Source organism: Hypomesus nipponensis, chromosome 2, assembly GCF_054491055.1.
Source record: "Hypomesus nipponensis isolate SF chromosome 2, ASM5449105v1, whole genome shotgun sequence".
In the NCBI taxonomy this organism is placed as follows: domain Eukaryota; kingdom Metazoa; phylum Chordata; class Actinopteri; order Osmeriformes; family Osmeridae; genus Hypomesus; species Hypomesus nipponensis.
The window spans coordinates 19,893,923-19,920,721 of NC_140362.1; the positions used below are offsets into that span (position 1 = coordinate 19,893,923).

General features: G+C 42.7%; 2 protein-coding genes and 1 pseudogene across 2 annotated transcripts; 1 reads left to right on the forward strand and 2 right to left on the reverse strand.

The window, feature by feature from the left end:
• Positions 1-256: 256 nt before the first annotated feature.
• On the reverse strand, positions 257-16,615 carry ceacam1 (CEA cell adhesion molecule 1). The gene is made up of 15 exons (XM_084668109.1): positions 16,567-16,615; positions 15,980-16,270; positions 15,057-15,338; positions 14,451-14,714; positions 14,011-14,280; positions 13,672-13,923; positions 13,293-13,568; positions 12,768-13,019; positions 12,229-12,504; positions 11,812-12,063; positions 11,264-11,539; positions 10,880-11,131; positions 10,368-10,640; positions 9,608-9,865; positions 257-354 (listed from the first exon to the last, which is right to left on the reverse strand). The coding sequence occupies exons 1-15, from the start codon at positions 16,613-16,615 to the stop codon at positions 257-259; spliced, it is 3,621 nt and encodes a 1,206-aa protein (XP_084524235.1).
• LOC146301432 (uncharacterized) lies at positions 1,717-4,176 on the forward strand (annotated as a pseudogene).
• A 5,155-nt stretch (positions 16,616-21,770) lies between the features above and the next one.
• On the reverse strand, positions 21,771-24,268 carry LOC146301433 (cell adhesion molecule CEACAM5-like). The gene is made up of 6 exons (XM_084668139.1): positions 24,197-24,268; positions 24,047-24,079; positions 23,661-23,909; positions 23,209-23,475; positions 22,091-22,363; positions 21,771-21,982 (listed from the first exon to the last, which is right to left on the reverse strand). The coding sequence occupies exons 1-6, from the start codon at positions 24,258-24,260 to the stop codon at positions 21,873-21,875; spliced, it is 996 nt and encodes a 331-aa protein (XP_084524265.1). The 5' UTR covers positions 24,261-24,268; the 3' UTR covers positions 21,771-21,872.
• Positions 24,269-26,799: the final 2,531 nt, after the last annotated feature.

The following is a 26,799-nucleotide window of genomic DNA, read 5'->3' on the forward strand; positions in this document are numbered from 1 at the left end:
CCCTGCCTTTTGTTCTCTTGCCTAAAAACATTCCCAAAGGATGGGTCTAAGCAATATGAACAGACCTACACCATCTTTGTTCACTGGTTTGTGAATTTGGCTCAGTTATGATTATATTGAAAATGCCAATCCAGTCTTCTACAGATCAGTGGAAGGGAAGTTAAGGGAGGACAGTGGATAGAGTGAGGAGGTGGAGGTCTATCAAACAAGAGGTCTTGGTATTGGAATTGTTTCTCCCTGTTTCTTACTGAGGGTCTCAGTGGGACCACAGGTCATTGACCACAGGGACGAAGAGAGCGACCTGAACCGTCAGCATCAAACCAGCGCTGGAGTGGAGGGGGACGACCGAGTTTCCTGAGAGAGAGACCAAGCAGAGGAGAAATGAGGGAGAAGGTGGAGAATATTTTACATTCCCAACTGTTAGTTGTTTGAGGTTTATTGGCGCTGTGTTGGGTTTGACTGTTATTGATGTGATGCCCGCTGTGGAGTGTAGGGATAGTGTCAGGCAAAGTGTCAACGCGGTTCTTTCCGTACAGTGACAGATTCAACGTATTCTGATATTAATTGCAATGTAGAACAGTGCTTGCTGAACAATAACGTAGGGAACATACTGTAGTGTGCCTATGTTTTCTAGCCTTCCTGCCTATAGGTCATGAAAACAAGTAGATACGTTTTTATTAATATTAATATATTAATATATATATTAATTAATATTAATATTTTTATTATTATTATTATTTTTTTTTTTTTGAGATTATCTATGCATTTTTGATCAATTACACTTTGTAGCACGTTGTTATGGCTACATCAGGTCACCAGGTTGTCAGCTTCCTACCTGTAATCAGACCGGTGATAGAGGCTGTGCTGTTCTTGTTTGTGATGATGTTGAAGGCCACACAGGTGAACTCTCCATTATTGTGTGAGGTCAGCGGGCCAGACTCATAGACTGAGCCAGTGGCCACCTGGGAGCCATTGAACCACCAGGTGTAGGTGCTGGGGGGCTGAGAGGAGGCTGAACAGGTGAGGGTCACATTCTGGCCCATCACGGCCAACCATGGGCCCATAACGACAGGAGTATCTGGCCCATCTGAAACATAAAGCTGATTATTAAACAGGATCACTACGTTTAATGTGACAATTTTGGACAACGTGGTTGCCTGTTGTAGCGTAGCACATTAATGTTTCATTTATATTTTTATATCAATATATTGGGGGGGGGGACATTTTGACCAGATTTGAATATTGTGTGTGCGTGTGGGGGGGGGGGGGGGTGTCCCCCAATATATATTATGATTACAGACCTGCATTACATTACATTTACATTTAATCATTTAGCAGACACTCTTGTCCATGGTAATCATCATCAATCATCATGGTAATCAAACAATTGAGTCAACACGAGCTGGCATGTTACAGAATCAGAATCAGAATTCAGTTTATTTGCCATGTATGTTATACAAACACGGAATTTACTGTGGCAGGGAAGTGCCAACAATAATCATACACAAATTTTAAATAAAGTGAAAGTACAAAAGTTTAACTATAGCTAAGAACTAAACAATCTAAGAATAAATCAATTTAAATATAAAATATATATAAAAATAAAAATAAGAATGAGCAGCATGAGTGGTCGACAGTACAATCAGATACTGAGATAAGGTGGCTTATGCATAGTGTAATTGCCATTAGATGGACTTATAATAGTTCAATAAATGAATGAATGTCAGTGGGAGTCCTTGGCCTTGTTGAAGAGGCCAATAGCAGATGGAAAAAAACAGTTGTTGTGGTGTGAGGTTTTGGTCCTGATGGACCGCAGCCTTCTGCCGGAGGGGAGTAGCTGGAACAGGGAGTGTCCAGGGTGGGAGGGGTCGGCCACAATCTTCCTCGCTCGCCTCAGGGTCCTGGAGGTGTGCAGGTCCTCGAGGGTAGGCAGATTGCAGCCGATCACTTTTTCAGCAGTGTGGTTGATAGGCTGCAGTTTGCTCTTGTCCTTGGCAGTGGCAGCAGGGTACCAGACGTGATGGAGGAGGTGAGGATGAACTCAATGATAGCTGTGTAGAAGTGCACCATCATTGTCTTTGGCAGGTTGAATTTCTTCAGCTGCCGTAGGAAGTAAATCCTCTGTTGTGCGTTTTTGGTGAGGGAGCTGATGTTCAGTTCCCACTTGAGATCCTGGGAGAGGATGGTGCCCAGGAAGTGGAAGGACTCCACAGTGTTGACTGGGGAGTCACACAGGTTGATGGGGGTGAATGGGGCTGTATTCTTGCCGAAGTCCACAACCATCTCCACTGTCTTGAGAGCATTGAGCTTTAAGTTGTTCTGGCTACACCAGGTCACCAGGTTGTCAGCTTCCAACCTGTAATCAGACTCGTCCCCATCAGAGATGAGCCCAATGAGGGTGGTGTCGTCCGCAAACTTCAGAAGTTTGACAGACGGATGGCTTGAGGTGCAGCTGTTGGTGTACAGGGAGAAGAGCAGAGGGGAAAGGACGCAGCCCTGAGGAGATCCGGTGCTGAAGGACCGGGAGTCAGAGACATGTGTTCCCAGCTTAACGCACTGCTTCCTGTCAGACAGGAAGTCTCTGATCCACCTGCAGGTGAAGTCGGGCTCGTTCAGCTGGGAGAGCTTGTCCTAAAGCAAGGCAGGAATTATTGTGTTGAAGGCAAAGCTGAAATCCACAAGCAGGATCCTGATCCACAAACAGGATCCTGCACCTTCTCCCACACCTTCTCTCTTGATTGTTCAAGCCAGAGAACACTTTGCCAACCATCCCTGCCAAGTCAACACAGGTTCATTCATAATGTTTCTGTCATGGGGTTTACACTACACACAAGGCACTTTTGGCAATATGCTCGTAATAGTCACTGTGTCCGTAGAAAAAAAACGAGTACATAGAAGCACACTGTCATGGGGTATCACCAGACACAGCACCATGAAGGGACACACGTTAACTTGCATTCATTTGGAAGATTCTCAGTGCATGACAACTTACAGCTAATGTTCAGACTTATAGACTGTCTGGCCATGTCGTGACTGATGCCATTGGAGACGTTGCACCTGAACGGCCCCGTGTCATAGCGGGTTACCGTAGGGATGCTGAGAGTGGAACCGCCATTGGTCAGCCGAACCAAACTGGCATTGACCTCAGAGCTGCCATTAAGCCAGAAGTAGGAGAGGGAGGAGCCAGTGGTGACAGAGCAAGTGAAAACTGCTGTGTCATTTAGCTCCACCAGGTCGGTGGCATCGGCCCTCAGGGTGGTGTTTGAAATGGGCTCTGTGAGGAGAAGAGAGCAGAGGTCATTGTCACATGGTTCACATTGTCACATGCCACACAGGTTCCATCCTTTTTCTTGAAGACGTATAAAAATATATTTTCTTTCTGCTTTGGACAGATACATACACTATGACCTGTTTAGGGTTGAACTTCCGTAAAACATAGATCTTGGTAACCGTAACTACGGCAAGTGCTCGGAAAAGTATGGTATGGCCAGGTTGTTGAACTTTGTATAAACTCCTATCCCAGGCCTACCCTTCATTTATGACAAATATAAACATGGCAAATATAGCTTCACATTTACATGACACTCTTATCCAGAGCGACTTACAGTAAGTACAGGGACATTGCCCCGAGGAAAGTAGGGTGAAGTGCCTTGCAACATCATTTTGCATTGCGGGGAATCGAACCAGCAACCTTCTTATTACCAACCCAACTCCCTCACCATTCAGCCATCTGACTCCCGCTTTACTATGATATCAGTTAGCACCGGCATGGAAACACAGACTAACAGGCAGACAAATGGGCATTCAGAAGGCTAGGCAGAAAGAAAGAAAGACAGACAGGCGGGCAGACAGACATGTAGGCCAACTGAACGTCTTACCTTGGACCGACAAAATCACATTCAGTTCTATGGATGGCCCTTGCATCAAATATAGTCCTGAATCTGCCACCTGGAGAGATCTTATGGACAGAGCCAAAAGGGTTGAGTTGAAGGTAATCCGGCTTGCCCATGTAGGATTAGGAAAGGAACCTATGGGGCACCACTGCATGATGAATGTTGATCCATGAAACCACATCCCTCCTGGGATGGATGTCTCTGGGTACACCTGCAGTGTGACATCGCTGTTCACAGCTGCATGATTCAGAGACGCGACTATCGTCTGACCACTAACATCTGAGAGGATAAGGTGTCATTAGGCTTTGATTGCAATAACCTATTTGGTTAAATGATACATTTGATAAAATATTAATCTAGGTTGGTTATGTCTACTGTATATATTTAAACTTGTATTTTTTCCTTTAAACAAACATTTTATTTACAAACAAATGTATGTATGCATGATCTTTCACCTGTTAGACATTGAAATTTAAAAAGTACATCAAACATAATCAATCTCATCACTGATCTCTCACCTAATGGAAAATTAATCTGTAAAAGTTTTTGTCAGTGATTCAGAATTACCTTTACTGGTGGTGAGAAACAGCAGGAGACACAGCACAGGATACTCCATGTTACCTAATGAAAAGTGAGCGGTATGATTTCAGTATCGTAGCCACAATCCTTTTTCAATCAGCAAATATTTATTCAAGATCATACAGTTTATGGCTCAAAGGATTCAAATATAGCTTGTCGTCAGCACTGACACACAGCAACACACCCTTCCAAGCCCTGTTATGCCCTGGTCTGTTTTGAATGGTGTTTGGGTTGGGCTGTGTTTGTTATGTTTTTTAAACAGCTTGTCAGCATGGAATGTCATCCTTTTTGGTTTGGAGGTTAGGACAACTTCAGTACACAGTATGATGTTTGTGGGGCTTGCAGCAACTTCAACCAAAATTTTGATTTTTACAGTAAGGTAATGTCATTGTAATATCCTTTACTTCCTTACTTCAGTACACAGAAGATCATACAGGTGCATATGACACACAGGTCTCTTCTCACCACATGATGACTAAGAGGTACTTACAGTAAGTCGCTCTGGATAAGAGCGTCTGCTAAATGACTGAATGTAAATGAATGTAAGAAGAAATAACAATTTGCACAAAAACCATTGCCCAACCAAACTACAAGGTAAGTTAGTATGTTATCGTGTTCTTTCAAGAATATATGCTGCTTTGAGGGTTGAGGTGAGGGCTTTGTGCACGAAAGTGTTTTGCACAATAAACTCAACAAAACATTTCTGTGTCTCTTGTGGGTTATATGGGCATGATTTCTTGTCACTATGCATGTGTGACAAAAATGGCAAATAAAAGATTCCACCAGGAATCCATCTTCTTCTAATAGGCTAAAGGCGATACATGTATGCTAACATTAGATGACTATTTGTGTCACGGCCACAGCTGTTTCGGTTTTGCCCTTCCCTAGTGTTTCCCTGTGTCTGTCATTAGCTGTGTTCGATTTCATGCAGCTCTGGCGGCTCCGACAGCAGGCTGCAGGCGACCGCCGCCCCCCCTGGACCTGCCCCGACCCTCTGCCCTGCCTCCGGGCCATCCCCCCTGGACCTGCCCCGACCCTCTGCCCTGCCTCCGGGCCATCCCCCCTGGACCTGCCCCGACCCTCTGCCCTGCCTCCGGGCCATCCCCCCTGGACCTGCCCCGACCCTCTGCCCTGCCTCCGGGCCATCCCCCCTACCCTGCCCCGACCCTCTGCCCTGCCTCCGGGCCATCCCCCTACCCTGCCCCGACCCCCCACCCTGCCTTGTGGGACATCCGTTGACGTCCCTTGAGAAGGTTGAACTGTCCCGGCCACAATCGTGTCCCCGTTTTGGGTTTTTCCCTAGTGTCCTAGTGTTTCCTTGTGTCTGTCATTGTCTTCACCTGTGTCTCGTTCAGTGGTTTCAGTCTTGTTAGTCTCATTGTGTTCACATGTGTCTTGTTTGGTTCTGTGTATTTAGGTTCCTGTTTTGTGTCCAGTCTTTGTCTTGTCCTTACCCATGATCAGCATGAGTACCCTGTCTGTTTCCTGTTTTTTGAAAATAAACCCTTTGTTCAACACAAACAACAGCTAAAAAAAAGAAAATTTTGCCTGGGAGAGACTTATCCATAGGGTAGCTACATAACTTCAGTGTGTTCAGTTCAATTCCCTCAAACCTGTGGGTTCAGCATGAGCAAGAACGCAAAATACTCCTAAGAAGCGTAAAACACTTATGGCATTCTTTATCACTACTGGTGTTGGCACATCTAAAATATCTACAAAGAGTTTTTTGCTCATTAATACTTTAGCTTGTTTAGGTGATAAAGTCTTAATATCTCCCAACAAGGACCAAGTATTCAATGCCTTTTCAAAATTCAAAACATGTCACTGATTTGCTTCCATAGATCTGTGGACTGCCGTAAAACTATACTAATATTATAATGTTTCACGGTCTTATGATCTCCAAGGTTTTTGTTGAAGCAAATTAGCTTTCCTAAAAGCGTCCCTTTGTAATACTGTGTTCCGCTTCTTCTCTTGGGATTCCCATGATTATAAAGTTGCTGCAATTGCATTGATTCCAGAATCTGAAGACCTATTGAAGAAACAAAAGAAAGACAAAGGAAAATCCACCACTCCCATTTAAGGAAATTCACTTTCATAAACAATGCCTGCGTAACCACAATTTTGTATCATATATTCAATTTAAAAGGATCATGTCCCATTTACAAATATACAGAATATAGGCCGGTGTATTACCACATACTTTCATAAATACGTACATACTTGTTACAAATAAACTTATAGAAAATAAATCATCTTTGCGATTCATATAAAAGACATATATGTATTTGTCCTGTAAGGCAGCATTGGCTAATGTCAGAAAATCTTTTCACAGTTTGACCACAAGGAATGTAACCAATATCGCAACCTGACCTAGACTACAGGTAAAAATAAATGAAAAACTTTTAGACATAAAACTTTATTTAAGAATATACATCACAGAAGGGAAATATAAACTGTCTTTTACAAGAATTTAAACAAAGAATTTGTACATGATCATCAAGTTTTTGTTAACTGTTAATGCATGAATTTTGTAAAAGTAGCCTAGAAAGGCGAACATAAAATATTTTAATTAGATCGGTATTCATTTGACGTAAACACAAAATGATGGATGGATCGTACATTAAACTCACTGATGTCACTGAATGATGTCACTGAATATAAAACAAATACATTTACATTTATTCATTTAGCAGACGCTTTTATCCAAAGCGACTTCCAAGAGCTTTACAAAGTGCATAGGTTACTGATAATAACAACAAGATAGCCCCAAAGCATTGCAGGTAGCCAAAACAAGAAACACAAATTGTTAACAACCAAAAATTAAGTGCCAAAGGGAAGAACCATAAGAACATGTAGTTAAGCAAGTTACAATTTAAACAACATGAATCTCTAAGTGCAAGTGTACCTGTAGAAAAAGCAGCAGCAGTAAAATACAAATAAGATGAACTAAAATAGAGTATTTTGCAGCGAATACAACAGTTTAAATCAGTTGCCACTAACAAACAAGAGCAACAAGTATCTAAGCAAGAGTCATTGTGATCCTTGAGGAAACTAGCAAAAGACCAAGGCAAGGCCCCTTTAACCCGTGATGGCATCACTTCAGAATTTGTGCACAGAGAGTATAACAGAACACTTTAGTTTGCTCATCTTTCTTCCTATTTCACCTCACACGCTGCTCCCCTGCCTTTTATTCTCTTTTCCTACAAACATTCCCAAAGGATGGGTCTAGTGGCGCTACGGAATGTATGAGAAGGAAGTCAGTCGACCAGCTAATATATGTAGCTGATTCTGAACAAACTCGTCTTCGATATGAACGTGTTCTAACACGTTTAAAATGTTAACACAATAGTAAATATTTGACCTTTTTTTTTTTTTTATGATATGGGAAGCTGAGCTTCCCTTGCAGGAAATCGCCACTGGTCTAACTAAGCAATATGAACGAAACTACACCATCTTTGTTCACTGGTTTGTGAATTTGGCTCAGTTATGATTGTATTGAAAATGCCAATCCAGTCTTCTACAGATCAGTGGAAGGGAAGTTAAGGGAGGACAGTGGATAGAGTGAGGAGGTGGAGGTCTATCAAACAAGTGGTCTTGGTATTGGTATAGCCTACACTATGACCCAGGGCCGGTTCTTCCTATAGGCGACATAGGCAGCCGCCTTGGGCGGTATGAAGAGGGGGCGGCATTTTCCCTGGTACATCCATTAATTAACTATCCCGCACCACCAGCAGAGGGCGCCAACCGCGCCAACCGCTCAACCTGTTTGGGTTGAGCTTCCGTAAAACTTTGCCGTAGCTCTTGGTAACCGTAATTACAGCAATGTACGGTATGGCCAGGTTGTTGAACTTAGCATAAACTCCTATCCCAGGCTCCTATCATTTATGACTGAGCAAATATGTCAAATACAGCTTCACAATGATATCATTTAGCACTGGGATGTGTAAATGCAATATTTTAATATCAAATCCCTTCATTTGTCAATTGTGTTGAGTGGGCGTGATAGTAGGCTGCCGTGGCCATTGCATGCTGTGCCCAAGGGCATCTGAGCGTGGGGTTGTTGTAGTGTTTGACACGTGCGCCGTGCCCCGTGGGGGTGTTTATATAAGAGGGGCTGTCCAAGTGCCCGGTGGGGGTTTCTATGTGCGGGTGCTTTAACTTGTGTGCCGGAAGATCTGTGTGTCTGGCTCAATGCTGTACCTTACTTTATGAATTCTAATAAAGTAACCTTGCTGTACCCCGAGCGTTCCCTCTCCTTTGTTCAGCTGTGTTTACACTCCATAGCGGAAGCAAGGTTTATTACAATATTTGCAATTTGACCACAAGGAATGTAACCAATATTGCACCCTGACTACTGGTAAAAATAAAATAAAAACTTTTAGACACAAATTTTTATTTAAGAAAATAAATCACAGAAGGGAAATATAAACTCTTTCACAAGAATTTAAACGTGATATGTACATATTGCAAGTTTTTGTTAACTGTTAATGCATGTATTTTGTAGAAGTAACCTAGAACGGCAAAAACAAAAGATTTTAATTAGATCGGTAGCCTAGATTCATTTGACGTAAACACAAAATTGGATCGTACATTAAAAGGTATGTTGCTGAGTATAAAACAAAGACAGAGACAAGGCCCCTTTAACCCGTGATGGCATCACTTTAGGATTTGTGCACAGAGATTATAACAGAACACTTGAGTTTGCACATCTTTCTTCCTATGTCACCTTACACTCTGCTCCCCTGCCTTTTGTTCCCTTGCCTACAAACATTCCCAAAGGATGGGTCTAAGCAATATGAACAGACCTACACTGAGGGTCTCAGTGGGACCACAGGTCATTGACCACAGGGACAAAGAGAGCGACCAGAACCGTCAGCATCAAACCAGCGCCGGAGGGGAGTGGGACAACCGAGTTTCCTGAAGGAGAGACTAGGCAGAGGAGAAAGGAAGGAGAAGGTGGAGAATGTTTTACTTTAGAAAATGATCTCCGTTTCATCCTTTGACAAGCACAACCAATGAAACACATAAAACATTTTTACAATTAACTGTTAACACAACATACAGTTAACATCCAAATCCACTGACATAACAATCAGTATGATTTCATTTCCATTGAACCTCCTCAACCCACTTACCAGTGATGTTTAATTTGTGAATCTTGGACATGGTGATGTTGGTCACAGAGTTGATGGCATTGCACGTGTATTGCCCTGCATTTTCAGTCAGGACTGGTACATCCAGTATTGGGTTGTTTTTCGACAATGACTTCTGGTTGAACAACCAATTGTATTGGCTGGTTGGCCAGGAATCGGCAGAGCACTTCAGAGTGACTTTGACGCCTGAGCCAATCACAGCAGAGTCAGGCCCACTGATCGATATATCCAGAGGGCCATCTGTGCAGAAAGGGATTATAGAAGAGTTATAATACACTGTCCTGGACACTTGATGGTCTGGATTCACATGGTCAGGTTAGCTACTACAGGCAGGTGTGTGCATGCATGGAAGCATCCAAAATAGAGGACAAAAGGGGAGTCAGGTGGCTGAGCGGTTAGGGAATCGGGCCAGTAATCAGAAGGTTGCTGGTTTGATTCCTGGCTGTGCAAATTATGTTATGTCCTTGGGCAAGGTACTTCACCCTACTTGCCTCGGGGGAACGTCCCTGTACTTACTGTAAGTCGCTCTGGATAAGAGCGTCTGCTGAAATGACTAAATGTAAATGTAAATTAGTGTGACCGTAACAGGGCACTGTAGAAGGCTTAATGCATTCCTCCGTCATAATTTAATGAATGAATATCATTGAATTATGCTGTTTGATCATGATTAATGTGTAGGGATTTGTAAATAGTGAAGAGTGTTTTATAACTCATGGTACACAAGGCCATAAATAGTACTTACAGTTGACCTTTAGGTGGTATGGTGGACTGGTATGATTACCAGCAAGGTTGGTAGCCACACACTGATAGGTTCCATTGTCAGAGAGCGTCACAGGATTGAAGTGCAGAGTGTTGTTGAGGATGTGGAGAGATGAGTTTGTGGAGCCGTTAAGTGAGATGCTGTTCTTCATCCAGTAGAGGGCGCTGTAGGACCCGTTGACTTCACATGTAACTGTTAGTTGTTTGAGGTTTATTGGCGCTGTGTTGGGTTTGACTGTTATTGATGTGATGCCCGCTGTGGAGTGTAGGGATAGTGTCAGGCAAAGTGTCAACGCGGTTCCTTCCGTACAGTGACAGATTCAACACGTTCTGATATTAATTGCAATGTAGAATCAGTGCTTGATGAACAATATCGTAGGGAACATACTGTAGTGTGCCTATGTTTTCTAGCCTTCTTGCCTATAGGTCATGAAAACAGTGGATCAAAGAAATGCTTTTGAGATTATCTATGCATGTTTGATCAATTACACTTACCGATAACAGTGAGTTTCTGAGAGGCAGTGCTGTTCTTGTTTGTGATGTTGTTGAGAGCCATACAGGTGAACTCTCCATTATTGTGTGAGGTCAGGGTGCCAGACTCATAGACTGAGCCAGTGGCCACCTGGGAGCCATTGAACCACCAGGTGTAGGTGCTGGGGGGCTGAGAGGAGGCTGAACAGGTGAGGGTCACATTAGCCCCCAACTCACTGACAGTTGGTCCGTGAATCATGGGCTTCTCAGGTCCATCTGTTACATAAAATCGAATAAAAATGTGTCATGACCCTTGTATGAATGAAAGAGCTACCTCAAAGCACATGGTGGTACAGTGAGACTGCTAAAACACACAGGTATCGGCCTGTAACTTCCGATATAACTTACAGTTCACGACAAGCTTGTATCCAGGACTGGTGTAGTTGCCCACAGCATTGCTAGCTTTGCATGTGTAGACACCCTGGTTTGAAAGCTGGACGGTTGTGAAGGTGACTGTCCTGTTGTCCATGGAGAAAACGGTCCAGTGGTCAGGTTGGAGGTACGAGCCATCCTTCATCCAGTGGATTGAGGGGGATTCTCCATCCACACTGCAGGTCATGGAGAAGGACTCATTCAGTATGGCTGGTTTTCCTCCGTCGCTTATGGTTGAGAATGTTATTGGATCTATGAGAAAGAGAACAAATATTGGTATTGCTTCATGGCACTGCTTGGTGATGTATTGCTACCTAGGTAAATACTTAGTAACAATTACTTTTTATCTCATTTACCAAAAAGCCATAGAGAAAAAAGCTAGACTATTTACTTGTTAACAAGACATCATTGGAACTGTATCTAGGTTACTTGCATATTAACCGTCTGACAAATGATGCAACTATTAACTATTTAGTGGAAAGAAGCCTGATTTCTACTGCTGACATGAAATACGTAATACTCACGGATGACAGTGAGCCTGTGAGAGGCTGTGCTGCTCTTGTTTGTGATGTTGTTGAAGGCCATACAGGTGAACTCTCCATTATTGTGTAAGGTCAGCGGGCCAGACTCATAGACTGAGCCAGTAGCCACCTGGGATCCATTGAACCACCAGGTGTAGGTGCTGGGGGGCTGAGAGGAGGCTGAGCAGGTGAGGGTCACATTCGCACCTGATGCGGCTAACCATGGTCCAAACAACGTTGGTATCTCTGGTCCATCTGTCAGGGAGAAACCGGTTCAGAAAATGGCAAACATCTAACCAAAATGGTTAATCTTTTAGCAATTGGTGGGTGTAAAATGTTGGGAATTTTTAAGGGAAGGACTTGATGGAGCTAAACTGTACAACATTTTATTGTCTCCACATTGAAAAAAACTGTACTCACAGTTTACCACAAGGCTGTATGCATTGCTGGTCATGTTGCTTACTGCATTCATGGCTTGGCATTTGTAGTCACCCATGTCTGAGTGCTGGATTGGGTTAATGATTACTGTTTGGTTGTCCACAGCAAAGTTAGTTCTGTTGTTGGAAGACATGAGCAGGCCATCCTTCCACCAATAGACGTGGTCGACTGGTCCTGTCACATTACAGTTCATGGTGTATGACTGACCCTCAACGGGTGACTTCAGGGATGTGTGGATCTGCACTTGTGTGATGGGAGCTGTAATGGGAGAACAAAGGAACGGTATCCATCGATGAGCTTTTTCAACGCGACTGCAAAAGTTCAACACGTTGTGAGAGTTGAATGGTTGTTTTGGGAAAGCATGCCAAGTTTTCAAGCAAATGCTGAATGCACAATGAAGGTCTTAAGCCAACCGATACGTTCGTACGGAACAAGATTAACCACACATCTGGCATCTACTAAACGTAGCTGAAATTAGAAAACCAAGAACAATCAACGAAGTGGCACGAAATCACACTCACGGATGACAGTGAGCATGCGAGAGGCAGTGCTGTTCTTGTTTGTGATGATGTTGAAGGCGATACAGGTGAACTCTCCATTATTGTGTGAGGTCAGCGGGCCAGACTCATAGACTGAGCCAGTAGCCACTTGGGAGCCATTGAACCACCAGGTGTAGGTGCTGGGGGGCTGAGAGGAGGCTGAACAGGTGAGGGTCACATTTTGGCCCATCACGGCCAACCATGGGCCCATAACGACAGGAGTATCTGGCCCATCTGAAACATAAAGCTGATTATTAGACAGGATCACTACAGTATTGACCTGATGCCGGTAACAGGAGATCAATCACCATTATGATGATTCTCACAAAGACCACACGATGATCCATTCATCAGCACAATCATCAGGTAAAGTGTTCAACTTCCTTCAGACAGTCAGTAAGGACGTTCAGGCTTAGAAACGTATCTAAATGTATTCCATCGCAACTCACGTCATTAACTGTAAGCATCTAAACCAATTCTGTTCTTTCATTGATCAGCGGTACTCACAGTTGACCTTGAGTGTGTAGTTGCCGCTCTTCATTTGGCTCAGAGGGTTTGTCGCGGAACACTGATAGTGTCCATTGTCAGAGAGAAGGACGGGGCTGAATGTGAGAGTGCTGTTGTCCGTGGAGAAGACCCTTCTGCTGTCGGGGTAGAAAGGCAGTTGGTCCCTCATCCAGTGCACAGAGTAAACACTCCCTGTCGTTTCACAGGTCAGGTTGAACGTGTGGTTCGCTATTGGCTGAGCTCCCAGTACTTTCACCGTGGCCATGGTAACCGGCTCTGCACGGAGAGAACGGGTTAGGATCATAGGGGAAATCAACGGGGTACATAAGCGAGTCGTAAACTATTTTGAAATGGGAAGTCGTCGTCTTATCCCACTCACCAATCACGGTGAGCTTCTGAGAGGCAGTGCTGTTCTTGTTTGTGATGATGTTGAAGGCCACACAGGTGAACTCTCCATTATTGTGTGAGGTCAGGGGACCAGCCTCATAGACTGAGCCAGTGGCCACCTGGGAGCCATTGAACCACCAGGTGTAGGTGCTGGGGGGCTGAGAGGAGGCTGAACAGGTGAGGGTCACATTTTGGCCCGTCAAGGCTAAGGCCTTCCCAGTGGTAACTGGCATTTCTGGTCCAACTGTAGAAAACAATTTACAGTTTTTAGTTGTAGTTTTTTTTTTCTTTTGGTAAACCAGAAATAAAACATGGGAATTTCATTACTCACAGTTCACCAGCAGACTGTATGGATTGCTTGTCTTGTTGCTCACTGCATTGAAGGCCTCACATGAATAGTTGCCATTGTCTGAGCGCTGGACTAGGTTGATGGTCAGTGTTTTGTTGACTACAGAGAAGACGCTGTCAGCAGAGATCATCTGATTGTTCTTCATCCAGTGTATGTAGTCCGCAGGGCCAGACACATTGCAACTCAGAGTAAACGACTGGTTCTGAATCGGTTGTTTGCCAGCGCTGTTCACCGTAACTGCTGATATTGGCTCTGAGTAGAAAAAGAAACGACATGGCTGTTTGTTAGCTTTGTTTTCATTTTTTTATGAATCGAGATGTGGCAGAAGAGTGATATAACAGAGAGAATAAAAAAAAGAAACAAATATCCAAACAATTTCAAAATGGCTCCCGTGCCTAATTCTGGCGTAAAAACATCCTTACCCACAATCCTGATCATGGTCGTCACACTGGCTGACCTCCGAGTGACACTGTTTTGGGCTGAGCACATGTAATTTCCTGTTTGGGACTGTTTGCTGTTTCCCAAAAGCAGCCGTGTGCCTGACTGGTTTAACGGCTGCCCCTCAAAGCTCCACTGATAGGTTGCATTGGGGTTGGACTGGGCGGAGCATGACAGAGTGATGTCGGAACCCACAATGTAAGCAGCCATCTTGGGGTTGGTTGTTATGGTAGGGTTACTTGGGCCATCTTGGAAGAGAAACGGTTGGCATCGTCATGGTGATCAAACAATTGAGTAAACACAAACTAGCACATTACCCGCACCGTCTCTTAATGATGGTTTAAGGCAGAGAACACTTTGCCAACCATCCATGTCAAGTCAACACAAGTTGATTCATAATGTTTCTGTCATGGGGTTAACACTACACACAAGGCACTTTTGGCAATATGCTCGTAACAGTCACTGTGTCCGTAGAAAAAAAACGAGTACATAGAAGCACACTGTCATGGGGTATCACCAGACACAGCACCATGAAGGGACACACGTTAACTTGCATTCATTTGGAAGATTCTCAGTGCATGACAACTTACAGCTAATGTTCAGACTTATAGACTGTCTGGTCATGTCGTGACTGATGCCATTGGAGACGTTGCACCTGAACGGCCCCGTGTCATAGCGGGTTACCATAGGGATGCTGAGAGTGGAACCGCCATTGGTCAGCCGAACCAGACTGGCCGTGACCTCAGAGCTGCCATTAAGCCAGAGGTAGGAGAGGGAGGAGCCAGTGGTGACAGAGCAAGTGAAAACTGCTGTGTCATTTAGCTCCACCAGGTCGGTGGCATCGGCCCTCAGGGTGGCGTTTGAAATGGGCTCTGTGAGGAGAAGAGAGCAGAGGTCATTGTCACATATACCCACACAGGTTCCATCTTTTTTCTTAAAAGACGTAGAAATGTTCTTGTCTTCTGTCTTTTTTCTGCTTTGGACAGAACCATACATTATGACCTGTTTACTGTTGAGCTTTCGTAAAACCTTGCCGTAGATCTTGATAATCCCTAAAATAACCTTCATTTATGACTGAACAAATATGGCAAAGACAGCTTCACAATGATATCAGTTGCATGTGTAAATGCAATCTTTTCTAATTCAAATTCCTTCGTCAGTTGAGATGAAATACATACACAAAAGTCTGTGTTTGTGCGCGTGTGTGTGAGAGAGAATTTAAGTAATAAATGAGCATGTGTGCATTTTGTTAGTGCAAAAGTTGACAAGAAAGTCAAGAAAAACTAGATTTACATAAAGATAGAGAGACAGAAACACAGACAAACAGGCAGGCAGACTGACATACACACAGACATATAGATAGATAGATAGGCAGGCAGGCAGGCAGGCAGGCAGGCAGGCAGGCAGGCAGGCAGGCAGGCAGGCAGGCAGACAGGCAGGCATTCAGAAGGCAAGGCAGAAAGAAAGACAGACAGGCGGGCAGACAGACATGTAAACCAACTGAACGTCTTACCTTGGACCGACAGAGTCACATTGAGTTTTATGGATGGCCCTTCCATCAAATATAGTCCTGAATCTGCCACCTGGACTGATCTTATGGACAGAGCCAAAGAGGTTGAGTTGAAGGTGATCCGGCGTGCCCATGTAGGATAAACAAAGGAACCAACGGGGGACCACTGGACAATTGTTGTTCCATGAGCCCACGTCCCATATTCGAAGGACGTCTCTGGGTACACCTGCAGTGTGACATTGCTGTTCACAGCTGCAGGATTGGGAGACGCGAGTATCGTCTGACCACTAACATCTGAGAGGATAAGGTGTCATTAGGCTTTGATTGCAAAAACTCTGAACTGATTTGGTTAAATTATACATTTGATAAAATCTCAATCTAGGTTGGTTATGTCTACCGTATATTTAAACATGTATATTTTACTTTAAACAAACATTTTATTTACAAACAAATGTATGTATGCATGATCTTTCACCTGTTGGACGTGATTGAAATTTAAAAAGTACATCAAACATAATCAATCTCATCACTGATCTCTCACCTAATGGAAAACTAATCTCTAAAAGTTTTTGTCAGTGATTCAGAATTACCTTTACTGGTGGTGAGAAACAGCAGGAGACACAGCACAGGATACTCCATGTTACCTAATGAGAAATGAGCTGTATGATGTCAATACCGCAGCCACACTCCTTTTTAAATCAGCAAATATTTGTTCAAGATCACACTCTATGGCTCAAAGGATTCAAATATAGCTTGTCGTCAGCACTGACACACAGCAGCACACCCTTCCAAGCCCTGTTATGCCCTGGTCCACTTTTAACTGTGTTTTGGGTTGACACACTGGGGTGTGTTCGTGGTCGTGTTAGTTATGCTTTACTGTAAATCTGATGGGTTCTTTACGTACCCTTGAAGGTGCCTACGTATGGCACAACGAGTGAACTGATGAATGAGTGGCCTATTCGGAATTAAAAAGACACTGATTAACTACCAGCACGTGACACAGCAATACTTTTGAAAACACAACCTTCAGCTTATCTGAAATAGCTGCTGCATGTATATACAATAAATGTGTAACATTTTATGATATATATTTGATATATATAGACATAATGAGGAATTTTCATCTTCAATATTTCCAATATCAAGCAAGTACAGGAAACCTGTGTGACTGCTTTACACTCGTACACACACACACACACACACACACAGACACACACAGACACACACACACACACACACACAGACACTCACTAAAGACTTTTCTGTGGTTGTAAGACTTTGTCATTGTTGAAAGTATCAAGTCAGAATTTAAACAGCTTGTCGGCATGGAATGTCATCCTTATTGGATGGGTTAGGACGACTTCAGTACACAGTATGATGTTTGTGGGGTTTGCAGCAACTTCAAGTCAAACTGTGATTTTTATAACTATTTACAATAAGGTAATGTCATTGTAATATCCTTTACTTCCTTACTTCATATATGACACACAGGTGTCTTCTCGCCACATGATGACTAAGAAGAAATACCAATTTGCACAGAAACCATTGCCCAACCATACTACAAAGTCTTTTTGTATGTTATTGTGTTCTTTCAAGAATATATGCTGCTATCTTACTTAAACAATTACAGTATTTAGAAATACAATCAGGCGCCTAGGAATGACCTCATGTAGGCTGTAGTCTTATCAGGATTAGTTGTATGTCATTGTTGTACATATTTCAGTGAAAGATTAGTTACAATTTGTGAACTTGTTTACCTAACTCCTGCTTTTGAATATAAAGGAACCACAAACTGTAGAATTTGTCATTGTGATTCTAACAGAAAGGTGTCAAGTATTCAGTATCAAGGAAAAGGAGATTTCGTAAGTGACAGATTGCACTATAGTGTGGCACATTTGTCAATGGATGAGTTTTCCAAGCCATACTCCAGAAATCTATAACAACATTTTTTCTGTGAAACTCGCAATGACACATGCCATGTTATAACCTTAAACATAATAAAGCAATGATTGAATCCATCACATGTCGCCATACCTCTGGATTATTCATTCACTATTGATCTTTAACCGCAAGTATGGTGCAATGTCTTTTTTTTCCAGAACATTCCCTACCAGTCTCTGAACAGGGAACACCCTTTTGACAATATGGCTATTTCGGAGCTGGTCAAGTTTTTTTTTCAAATCCGTAAATGCTCATCACTGATTGGTCAACCAGTATTGTATCTTTACATCTACAGTCTCCTGATATTGTGGTCTGTTAAACCATGACATGCTGGATATTTAGTTTGTATGTATTTGCCAGTGTATAGACACTTCCCAGATCACTGGAACACAGAGGAAGGGTCCAGTCAAAGAAAAGGGGGAGGAGCCATACACTACTTGTCTGCTGATACTTACTCCAGACAGGGATGCGTGGGGGATGTTGCTGTGTGTGCACGTTGGTGTGGTGGTTGAAGGTCAGACTGGAATAACACTCACCCTAACCCTAACTCTCACCCCTATGTGTAGCCCTCTGTGATATTGCTTGTAAAGAAAAAGGGCTCTACGCTGAAGTGTTGATATGATTTAAATAAGATCCTCTCTGGTCCTCCTAAACACCAGTCAACTCATGCTTCAGACCTGGCCCATTCATTCACATGTAGTCATTTAGCAGACGCTGTTATCCAGAGTGACTTACAGTAAGTACAGGGACATTGCCCCCGAGGCAAGAAAGGTGAAGTGCCTTGGCCGAGAATTGAACCGACAACCTTCTGATTAATAGCCCGATTCTCTAACTGCTCATGACGTGAGTTCATCCCTCAAGCGACCCTAAGGGTTTAATGACTTTAGAGCAAGCCTGGTTGGTTCACAGCACAAGGAGTTACAGTATGATACAGAAACTGGTTCTGTGGTGATAAGAAGAGAAGAACAGAGAGAGAACATGATAGAGAGAGTATGAGGGAGAGAGAGACAGAGAGAAAGAGAGAGAGAGAGAGAGAGAGAGAGAGAGAGAGAGAGAGAGAGAGAGAGAGAGAGAGAGAGAGAGAGAGAGAGAGAGAGAGAGAGAGACAAACACATAACAGACAACAAACATATCATGCCGAGAAAGGGCAGAGCGGTTTCTATTACACCTACTGTTATGTTTGGACCTGAATGTCAATTCATAGGGGCAAATGTGATTTCATAAAAATGTTTTCCATTGAATTGTTTGCTTTTTAATCTTTTTATTAATGGAAATTATATTGAGAAAATGCTAAACTTGCTGATTCATGGATCAGAAGACTTCTTTGGAGTGGCAACAGTTCCAAGAATTGAAAACACACGCATTCGCACGCACACACAAACACACAGACACTTTATTTACACACACCATCACACGGCGTGGAAATTCCGTTTACTTCCCAAACCAGTATCTTCATTTCGTAGTACTCATTGAATACCACACTTTCATGTAACCTTAAACTCTAACCGTAACCCCACCATCCTCCCAAAAGAGTTGGAAATTACAGTCTAGGAACTAGGAGAACCCAGATAATCACTCATCACTTTGAGGGTAGCGATGGCTTTGACCTGAAGACTGTTGCCATTGCCATGACAACATAAACGCTCAAGATGGCCACCATAAAAGAGAGGAGGAAGAGAGCCCCTGTGGTCCAATGAACGGAGGCTCAGCCGTTCCAAATGGCCAACTACCATTCTTTAGAAATTCTTTAGAGCTGGGAAAGACTGTAGACTGTAGGTGTCTAGAACTGTGAAAACAATCAAGGCTTGTGGAAACACGACATCCACACGAGCATCTCACATGCTGGTGTTGTGTTTCACTTCCCTGATTTTACCTGCTGAAACAATATATCTGTAAAGATTAGCATCTATAACATCAGTAACTCTGATATTAAGAGATCTAATATTTCACCTTGAATCAAAGCCAGCAGAAAATTATTAAGGGTTCAGCCCCTTTCCTTCTTCGTTTTACTCAATCATTGGATTCTTATTTTGGTTAAATAAAAACAACAGTCTCTGTTTTTCACTTTCACTTACAAATGTTGAGAGAAGCAGAGGGTTTTTTTAATATCCCCTCTCAGTAAGCCTAGGTTGAGGAATGGTGACAGAATACGTCAAGAAACTCAGAGTAAAAAATAATGTGTATCCTTCCTGTGTCACACACTTTCACATAGATACAGTAATGAGTCCTGTCACACTATTAGCTGTCCTCCACTCTCCAAAAGTAACATTTAGCTTATAATATAACACTTGGTTTGTTTTTTTTGTTCAGAGGCCAGGCTGTGCATTCTTGGAATGGCATAAGTCATTAGTACTCTGTTTGATGACAAACACAACAATAGCATGTTAGCTGTTCTGGTACTCTTGGAACGGTGCGACCTATTTGTGTGTGCTCGTGTGTACTTGTACTTGGGGCGCAACAGTGTATTTGTGCGTGTTCTCACACACACCTTTTACACCTTCTCTGGGTAAACAGCAGCAGCCTTGTTTGATACATCTGAAACTTGAGATCACACCTATGTGTGTCTATGACACATCAGGTTTGATTGATGAAGGGGTTTGGTGTTTATCTGGACACTGAGGTAATGATTGTGTAAGTGACCATTTTATTTAGTCATCTGACTGACGGTTAAAACCTGTCCTAATCAGAACGATGGGTGACAGAGAAAACAAATAGCAGTGTACCTTTTCACTGGCGTGACTTGTCAAGCTCGCAGAGGTAATTCAGTGACAATGGAAGAGACATTTTTTCCGTAGACTATCGCGGAAGATGGCTGAGCGGTTAGGGTTTTGGGCTATAAATCAGATGGTTGTTGGTTCAATTCCTGGCCGTGCCACATGACGTTGTGTCCTTGGACAAGGCACTTCACCCTACTTGCCTCAGGGGGAATGTCCCTGTACTTACTATAAGTCGCTCTTGATAAGAGCGTCTGGTAAATGTCGGTACTCTTGTTGATGGGAGGAATGTTGCATTTCAGTCAAGTCAAGGTCAAGGAAAACCACAAAATGTGTTTTGGGTCAAAGTATTCTCTGAATTCCAGACAGCAATTTCATTGGTCCTGTGACATCGACAGTATGGAGTGTAAGTAATGTAGTTAGAATGATTGAGGGAATCAACTGTGCGTTGTCTGTGTGCGGTGCATCATACGGATGTGGTTAGCAGTTAGGAAATAGGAAAACAGAACATGCCAAACTCAAAACATTATTACAGCTCTTACTGGAACCGCTGTTTCAAAAGAAACATTTATTTAAAAAAAAGAGAAAGTGTTTCGACCTGGTTTCCCAGCACCACACATGTATTATATTTGGACGTTTGACAGATGCCAGCTTTTGTTCAGGTTTAGTATTTCATTTCTTGGGCAAACAGTCAAGGTAAATACCAGGCCTGGTGGTAAACATGAATGTGATGTGTACCGAAAGTAATTTAACAAACACATAATTGTTCTGGGTTGTGCTTGTGAATGATAGGACTAGGAAAGAATTTTGATTGAACTGTGTTTTCTACTTTGTCAATTGACAAAGTAGAAAACACAGTTCAATTCCTAGTGACTATAGTCACTCACTGTCACCGGTTATCTCTTACACGGTGTTGACTGTCTACCTAGAGGATGTCTCAATCAAACTCTTAAGGTAAATAGCGGGTCAACTGCTCCCAATAGAAGCATATACTCTCACTGGTTGAGAGAAAAGTTGAAACTGTAAAACTCGGAAACTGTGCCTCAGTTAGAACTAACGGGACAGAAAACTCTGCTTAGCCACGTCGTGTCAAAAAATATTGGATGACAAATACTGTACCAAACAGGACAAATTAAGACCACAGTGGAAACTGTTTATTTCAGAAATCATACCGTTTATCGCACGCACGAAAAAAAATTGCTTTAACGTTCTCGTACAGTTGTGGTTCTACAGCGCCCTCTCTAGGAGTCATAGAGGAACTGCAGTCCCAAACAACAGACCATCACCAACATCGTACTCAGTTTCACAACGTCCGACCCCGACATTGGAGCGGTTGGATAGACAGGCATATCTGCATTAGGGAGGAAGAACCCAACATTTCACTCATTATTCTAACACATTTGAACAAATGAAGTATGGTACTGTGAACAACAAAATGTAAACGTTTTGACAAACCGACCTAGGACCTCTACCGTTTTGAAGGCCTCTGCAGAGCGTCCAGCGGCTTCGTTTTCCACCACGCAGGTAAGGTTCTGGAACGTACGAGGTGTGAACGGAGTCCACTTGAAAAATCTCCCGCGAATGGAGAGAGATCCACTAGGAAACCCCCCCCTGAACCGCCAGGCAATGGAACAGTCCACTCTGATGGTGCAGTTAACCAGGCAGATGAAGGTGGCCTGGCTGTCTGGCTGTACTGTATCAGGCCCGCTGATACTGACAGCCCAAGGCTCGACTAAATCAGGACAAAGAAGAGACACAAACTTACGACTTTACAAAACATTTCAAACTCTTACGCGACATAAAGTATTCATTATCTTGTTTTTCTTTCTCCCTTGTCCTCTCTCTTTCTGTGCATGTGTTGTAGTGGAAAAAACATCACACTGCTGTAATTATGAAGTTGAAATGATTATAGATTATAAGATTGAGAATGAACCTCTTAATCACCTTTTTACTTTTATATGCTATATTATTGAAAACCAGATGCAAAGCTGTTGACTGATTAGTATTACCACTAAAACATAGAAGACATAGAGGCCAAATGTGGAAGACCAGATAGATAGAGTTTGAGAGCAACAGAGAGAAGTGTGTGTAGGCCTCTCCCATGAAAGACTACAAGGCCCAGATATTGAGAACTACAAGCGCCAGACATCAGGGGACATATTTATGTCCTTAAACTCTGTATGACCGTGCAGCTGGGCTGCAAAGCCCTATGTGGGCACTGGATGGGAGAAAGTTAGGGAAAGTCCAGACTATGCAAATTCTGTGACAATGGACCAACCGAGTATGAAAATGCATACATGAATCTGTGACCTCATATAATGTACCAATGATAAAATAGCATAAAATAATGGAGGAAAAATATATAAGCAGATGTCCGGAGAAAAAAGTTCAGTCAGACTCCGGGGTCTACTCGCGTTTGTTGGAATCAATCCTTTGTGTTAGATTCGAATAAACACTTTGCATCAAACTTTGCTGCCGTTTCCGTGCCGTTTTACATTTTGATATTGGTTAAAAACTTAGACTATTTTTTCGACTACAGTGTGTCTCTCTCACTCTCACTTTTTCTCGTTCACTCACAGTTTAAAAGGTAGCCCAAGCTGAAAGCCACGTTTTCATTCAGCCGTGCGGTGCACCGGTAGAAGCCACCATCGGAAGGCAGCAGTGAGCTGAAGCTGAGAGTGGAGTTGCCAGCCAGCAATTCTATCCTGGAGGTTGGGTCGAGAGCCTGGTCGTCTTTGTACCAGGCCACCTCGTGTTCCCTGTTAGCGCCACCGCAGATCAGGGTGAAGGGCTGGTTCAGGGTGGGGAAAAGGTACTCTGAGCCCAGCTGTACTGAGAATGGGTCTTAAAAATGGAGAAGGGGAGGGGACAAAATAATTTGGTGATGTATTCAAAGAATGCTTAAATCCTTAACAAATGATAAATAAATAATGAGTAAACTGACAACTGATTTTTGGAAAAGGAAAGAGATGGCATTTTCAAACTGAAGCGACGCAAAACAAAACAATGCTGGTAAACACATCTCTTACTTTCCACTTCAACTGTGACGGTCGACGTTTCCGACTGGCCGCTCTCTGGGTTGAGGGCGGTACACTGGAGGTCCACGCTGCTCTCCAGACCGTTTGGGGTTAAGAAGAGCATGCTCCCTTCAACCGTGCGGTCCTTCAGCACCCAGACATAGGTGCATTGTGGGATGCAGGTGGAGGAGCAGGTGAAGTTAGATGTGACCCCAGCCGTCACCGGGTCGAGATAGCTGATGGTAATACCAGAGGGGTCGTCTGACACAGAGGAGTAACTACAATCAGTACATTCCAACCCTTATCAGTCTTCCAAAGTCACCTGTTTGGCCTGTACTGTTGCTAACAGGCTAGTGTTGGTGCAGCTGGTTAGGGATTGACCAGGAAGTAATACTCACTTGTTTCTGATGCACAGGAGGGACTGAGGTACGCTGGTGAGAGACAGTATGATGATAAGGCATCAGATACAGGCCAGATTAATCCACAAAATTGCTGTTGTTTATACTGTGTTTGGATGTGTCTGCTTGCTTGTGTGGTGTATTTCTTACCTGTCAGTGCCAGTACCAGAAGGGTGGAAAACCTTTCAAAACCAAACCGCCTGGTGGCTTGCATGTCTTTATCCAGAGTGTCTTTGATTTTCCACTCAGATTAGCACACCCTTTTTATAACAACATGGCAGTAGTTTTAGTCAAATATTTTATAGTTGTGCAACATTCTGTTTCGCCAAAGAAATACTGAAATTCATGAAATTCGCAACTTGCGGACATCCTCTAACCTTTTGAAACTCACTTTTGAAACACCGCAGGACAAAAGAACACAGATGTTCCTCAAAAGTGAACTTTATATAACCTGAAAAACATGAGGAACCGGGTCTTGATCTCTTTATGTGATACATACATGCATGCAGAGAGTGGTGACACCAGAACACACACAAACGTGTCCACCGAAGAAATACAATCTCGGCATTTCCCCATCCAAGCTTGCCCTCCTTCAAGGGCAGCAGGGAGCAGTGGTCATCCATGTCAAGCCACGTCAACATGTCTGCATAACTCAGCAAGCAAATCTAATCCAATCTAATTTGATCTGTAGCTTCCTTTTCTTTTTTTTTTTTACAACCAATGTCACAGAGGGATTCACATACAGAAATTTGCCTAAACCAACCTAAACCCTCAGGCAAGAACCACTGTCTCAATAACATATCTCCTAAATGGGTCTGTTGTTTAGAAGTCTTTGTTAGTTATGAGATTAAATATAGAAACAACCTCTCAACTTATTTCAAGTTGACTAGTAACACAAAGTTGATTAACACAAATATCAAAGACTTAGGCCCCGTCCACACTAGCCCGGGTAAATACAAATACGCATATTCGAATTGAAGTCCTCAGTCCTTAATAGGGAATGTGAGCGCAGGAGTGACGAGGAACCACTAGAGGGTGCTCGACACCGATTGTATTTTGGCTTTCGAACACACGACAACGCGAGTTCTCCTTTTTCGAAGACTCTGTTGACCTCAGCGGCATTGGCATTGCCAAAAAACCTTTTATTGAGTTGCCAGATAGTTCCAGCAATTTGGCGTGGCACATTTATCATCACTGTGTCATTAAGTGCAAAGTGTGTTCAACTGTTGATTGGGGGGATTTAGAAAAAACGTTTTGTTTGTTTGTGTGGAGGGACCCAAGAGGTGGCAAAGTTCCATAGGGGGACAGCCGTTGTACTACCCCTGTTTGCCCCTGGATAGACTCATCAAGCAGAGTTGTCATTTTTGTATTCAGGTATAACATCACAGTGATAGGCTACATATATATATATATGTATGTTTTATTCACAAGTCAGAACTGCATGAAGACGGTATGGTTCATTCATATGATTCTGAATGATGAACTTTGAGCCGAAACCAAACAGGTTGCTATGCAGGTGAAGTTATATGATGCTGTATCATGCTCTAAAATCCACATCTCCGCAGAATAAACAAAGCAGTGAATTGAATTCAGTGTGTATCTCCTATAACATGATCCATGGTGTCATTTTACCAATACATTGTTAAAGAGCTGCATCATTGCATTATCCATGCAAATAACTTCCTTCTCTTTTTACTTCTGAAACGTTAGCCTTTCATGGTCTATTGTAGTGTAACATCTCTCTCTCTCTCTCTCTCTCTCTCTCTCTCTCTCTCTCTCTCTCTCTCTCTCTCTCTCTCTCTCTCTCTCTCTCTCTCTCTCTCTCTCTCTCTCTCTCTCTGTACGTCTCTCTCTCTCTCGTTTTTTCCCCCTCAACTGTTGTTCCTTGTTTCAGACCTTAAAACCCACAGAAAACATTTTCTTTACTGTTATGTTGGGTAATAGAAACAACAATAAAAGATTATAGCTTTAAATATACACACAAATTATCTTGCCACATTTGCAGTTAAAAAGGGTTAGGTTTGAAAGTAAGAAAAATTAAAAACAACTTCATACTTAAATGTATTTTAATTTTTATGAAACTTAAAATATTTAATAAAATATAGAATCTGTAATGAGGAACTATGTGAAGACAACAAAAGTAGGAACATATATTTTTTTTGTTTGTGGTGTTATCGAAACGAGTTAATCTGACAAACAGCCGACCGCACTGTATGACTGAATAGGGAAGTAAAAAGAAACAGTCTAAAACTGTCCTGTCCTATTTGTGAAGTTCTGCAAACACAAAAACCTGTTTGGTGACTTTTTCCTGAGTAAAAGTCATGTACTATCTGAAACGCTAAATGTACTTCTTAGGCCATCTCTATACAGACATACATAGGCACATTTAGGTTTACTACTTGCCTCGGGGAGAATTTCCCTGTATTTACTGTAAGTCGCTCTGGATCTGCTAAATGACTAATGTAATTGTAATGATTATTCACTATATAATGTGCAGACCAAGGACATTAGAACAAACCAGGAACAATATAGCATGCTATATTAGCCGACTAACAAAATTAAGGAAGTCACAGTGCTGAGAGTATCAGTGTGTGGGTGTCTGAACAAACATGTAAATCAAACAAACAGGCACTGAAACCAACTGAATGGACATGATCCAGTAAGGGGCACATATGCACATTCACAGTACACATACAGTCTAGCATACAGGATTATTTTATTTCACTTTTATGACCTCTCATGGTGCAATTGGC

Excerpts from the sequence above, each read along its gene's own strand:
- LOC146301433 (XM_084668139.1), bottom strand. The coding sequence starts at position 24,260 with ATGCAAGCCACCAGGCGGTTTGGTTTTGAAAGGTTTTCCACCCTTCTG. Across the intron at positions 24,080-24,196 it reads TCTGGTACTGGCACTGACAG|CGTACCTCAGTCCCTCCTGT; the intron begins GTAAGAAATACA and ends GTCTCTCACCAG. Across the intron at positions 22,364-23,208 it reads CTTGGGCTACCTTTTAAACT|TCGAGCCTTGGGCTGTCAGT; the intron begins GTGAGTGAACGA and ends GTCCTGATTTAG.
- ceacam1 (XM_084668109.1), bottom strand. The coding sequence starts at position 16,615 with ATGGAGTATCCTGTGCTGTGTCTCCTGCTGTTTCTCACCACCAGTAAA. Across the intron at positions 11,540-11,811 it reads TCACAGGCTCACTGTCATCC|ATCCAATAACATTCTCAACC; the intron begins GTGAGTATTACG and ends TCTTTCTCATAG. Across the intron at positions 11,132-11,263 it reads ATACAAGCTTGTCGTGAACT|ATGGACCTGAGAAGCCCATG; the intron begins GTAAGTTATATC and ends TTTATGTAACAG.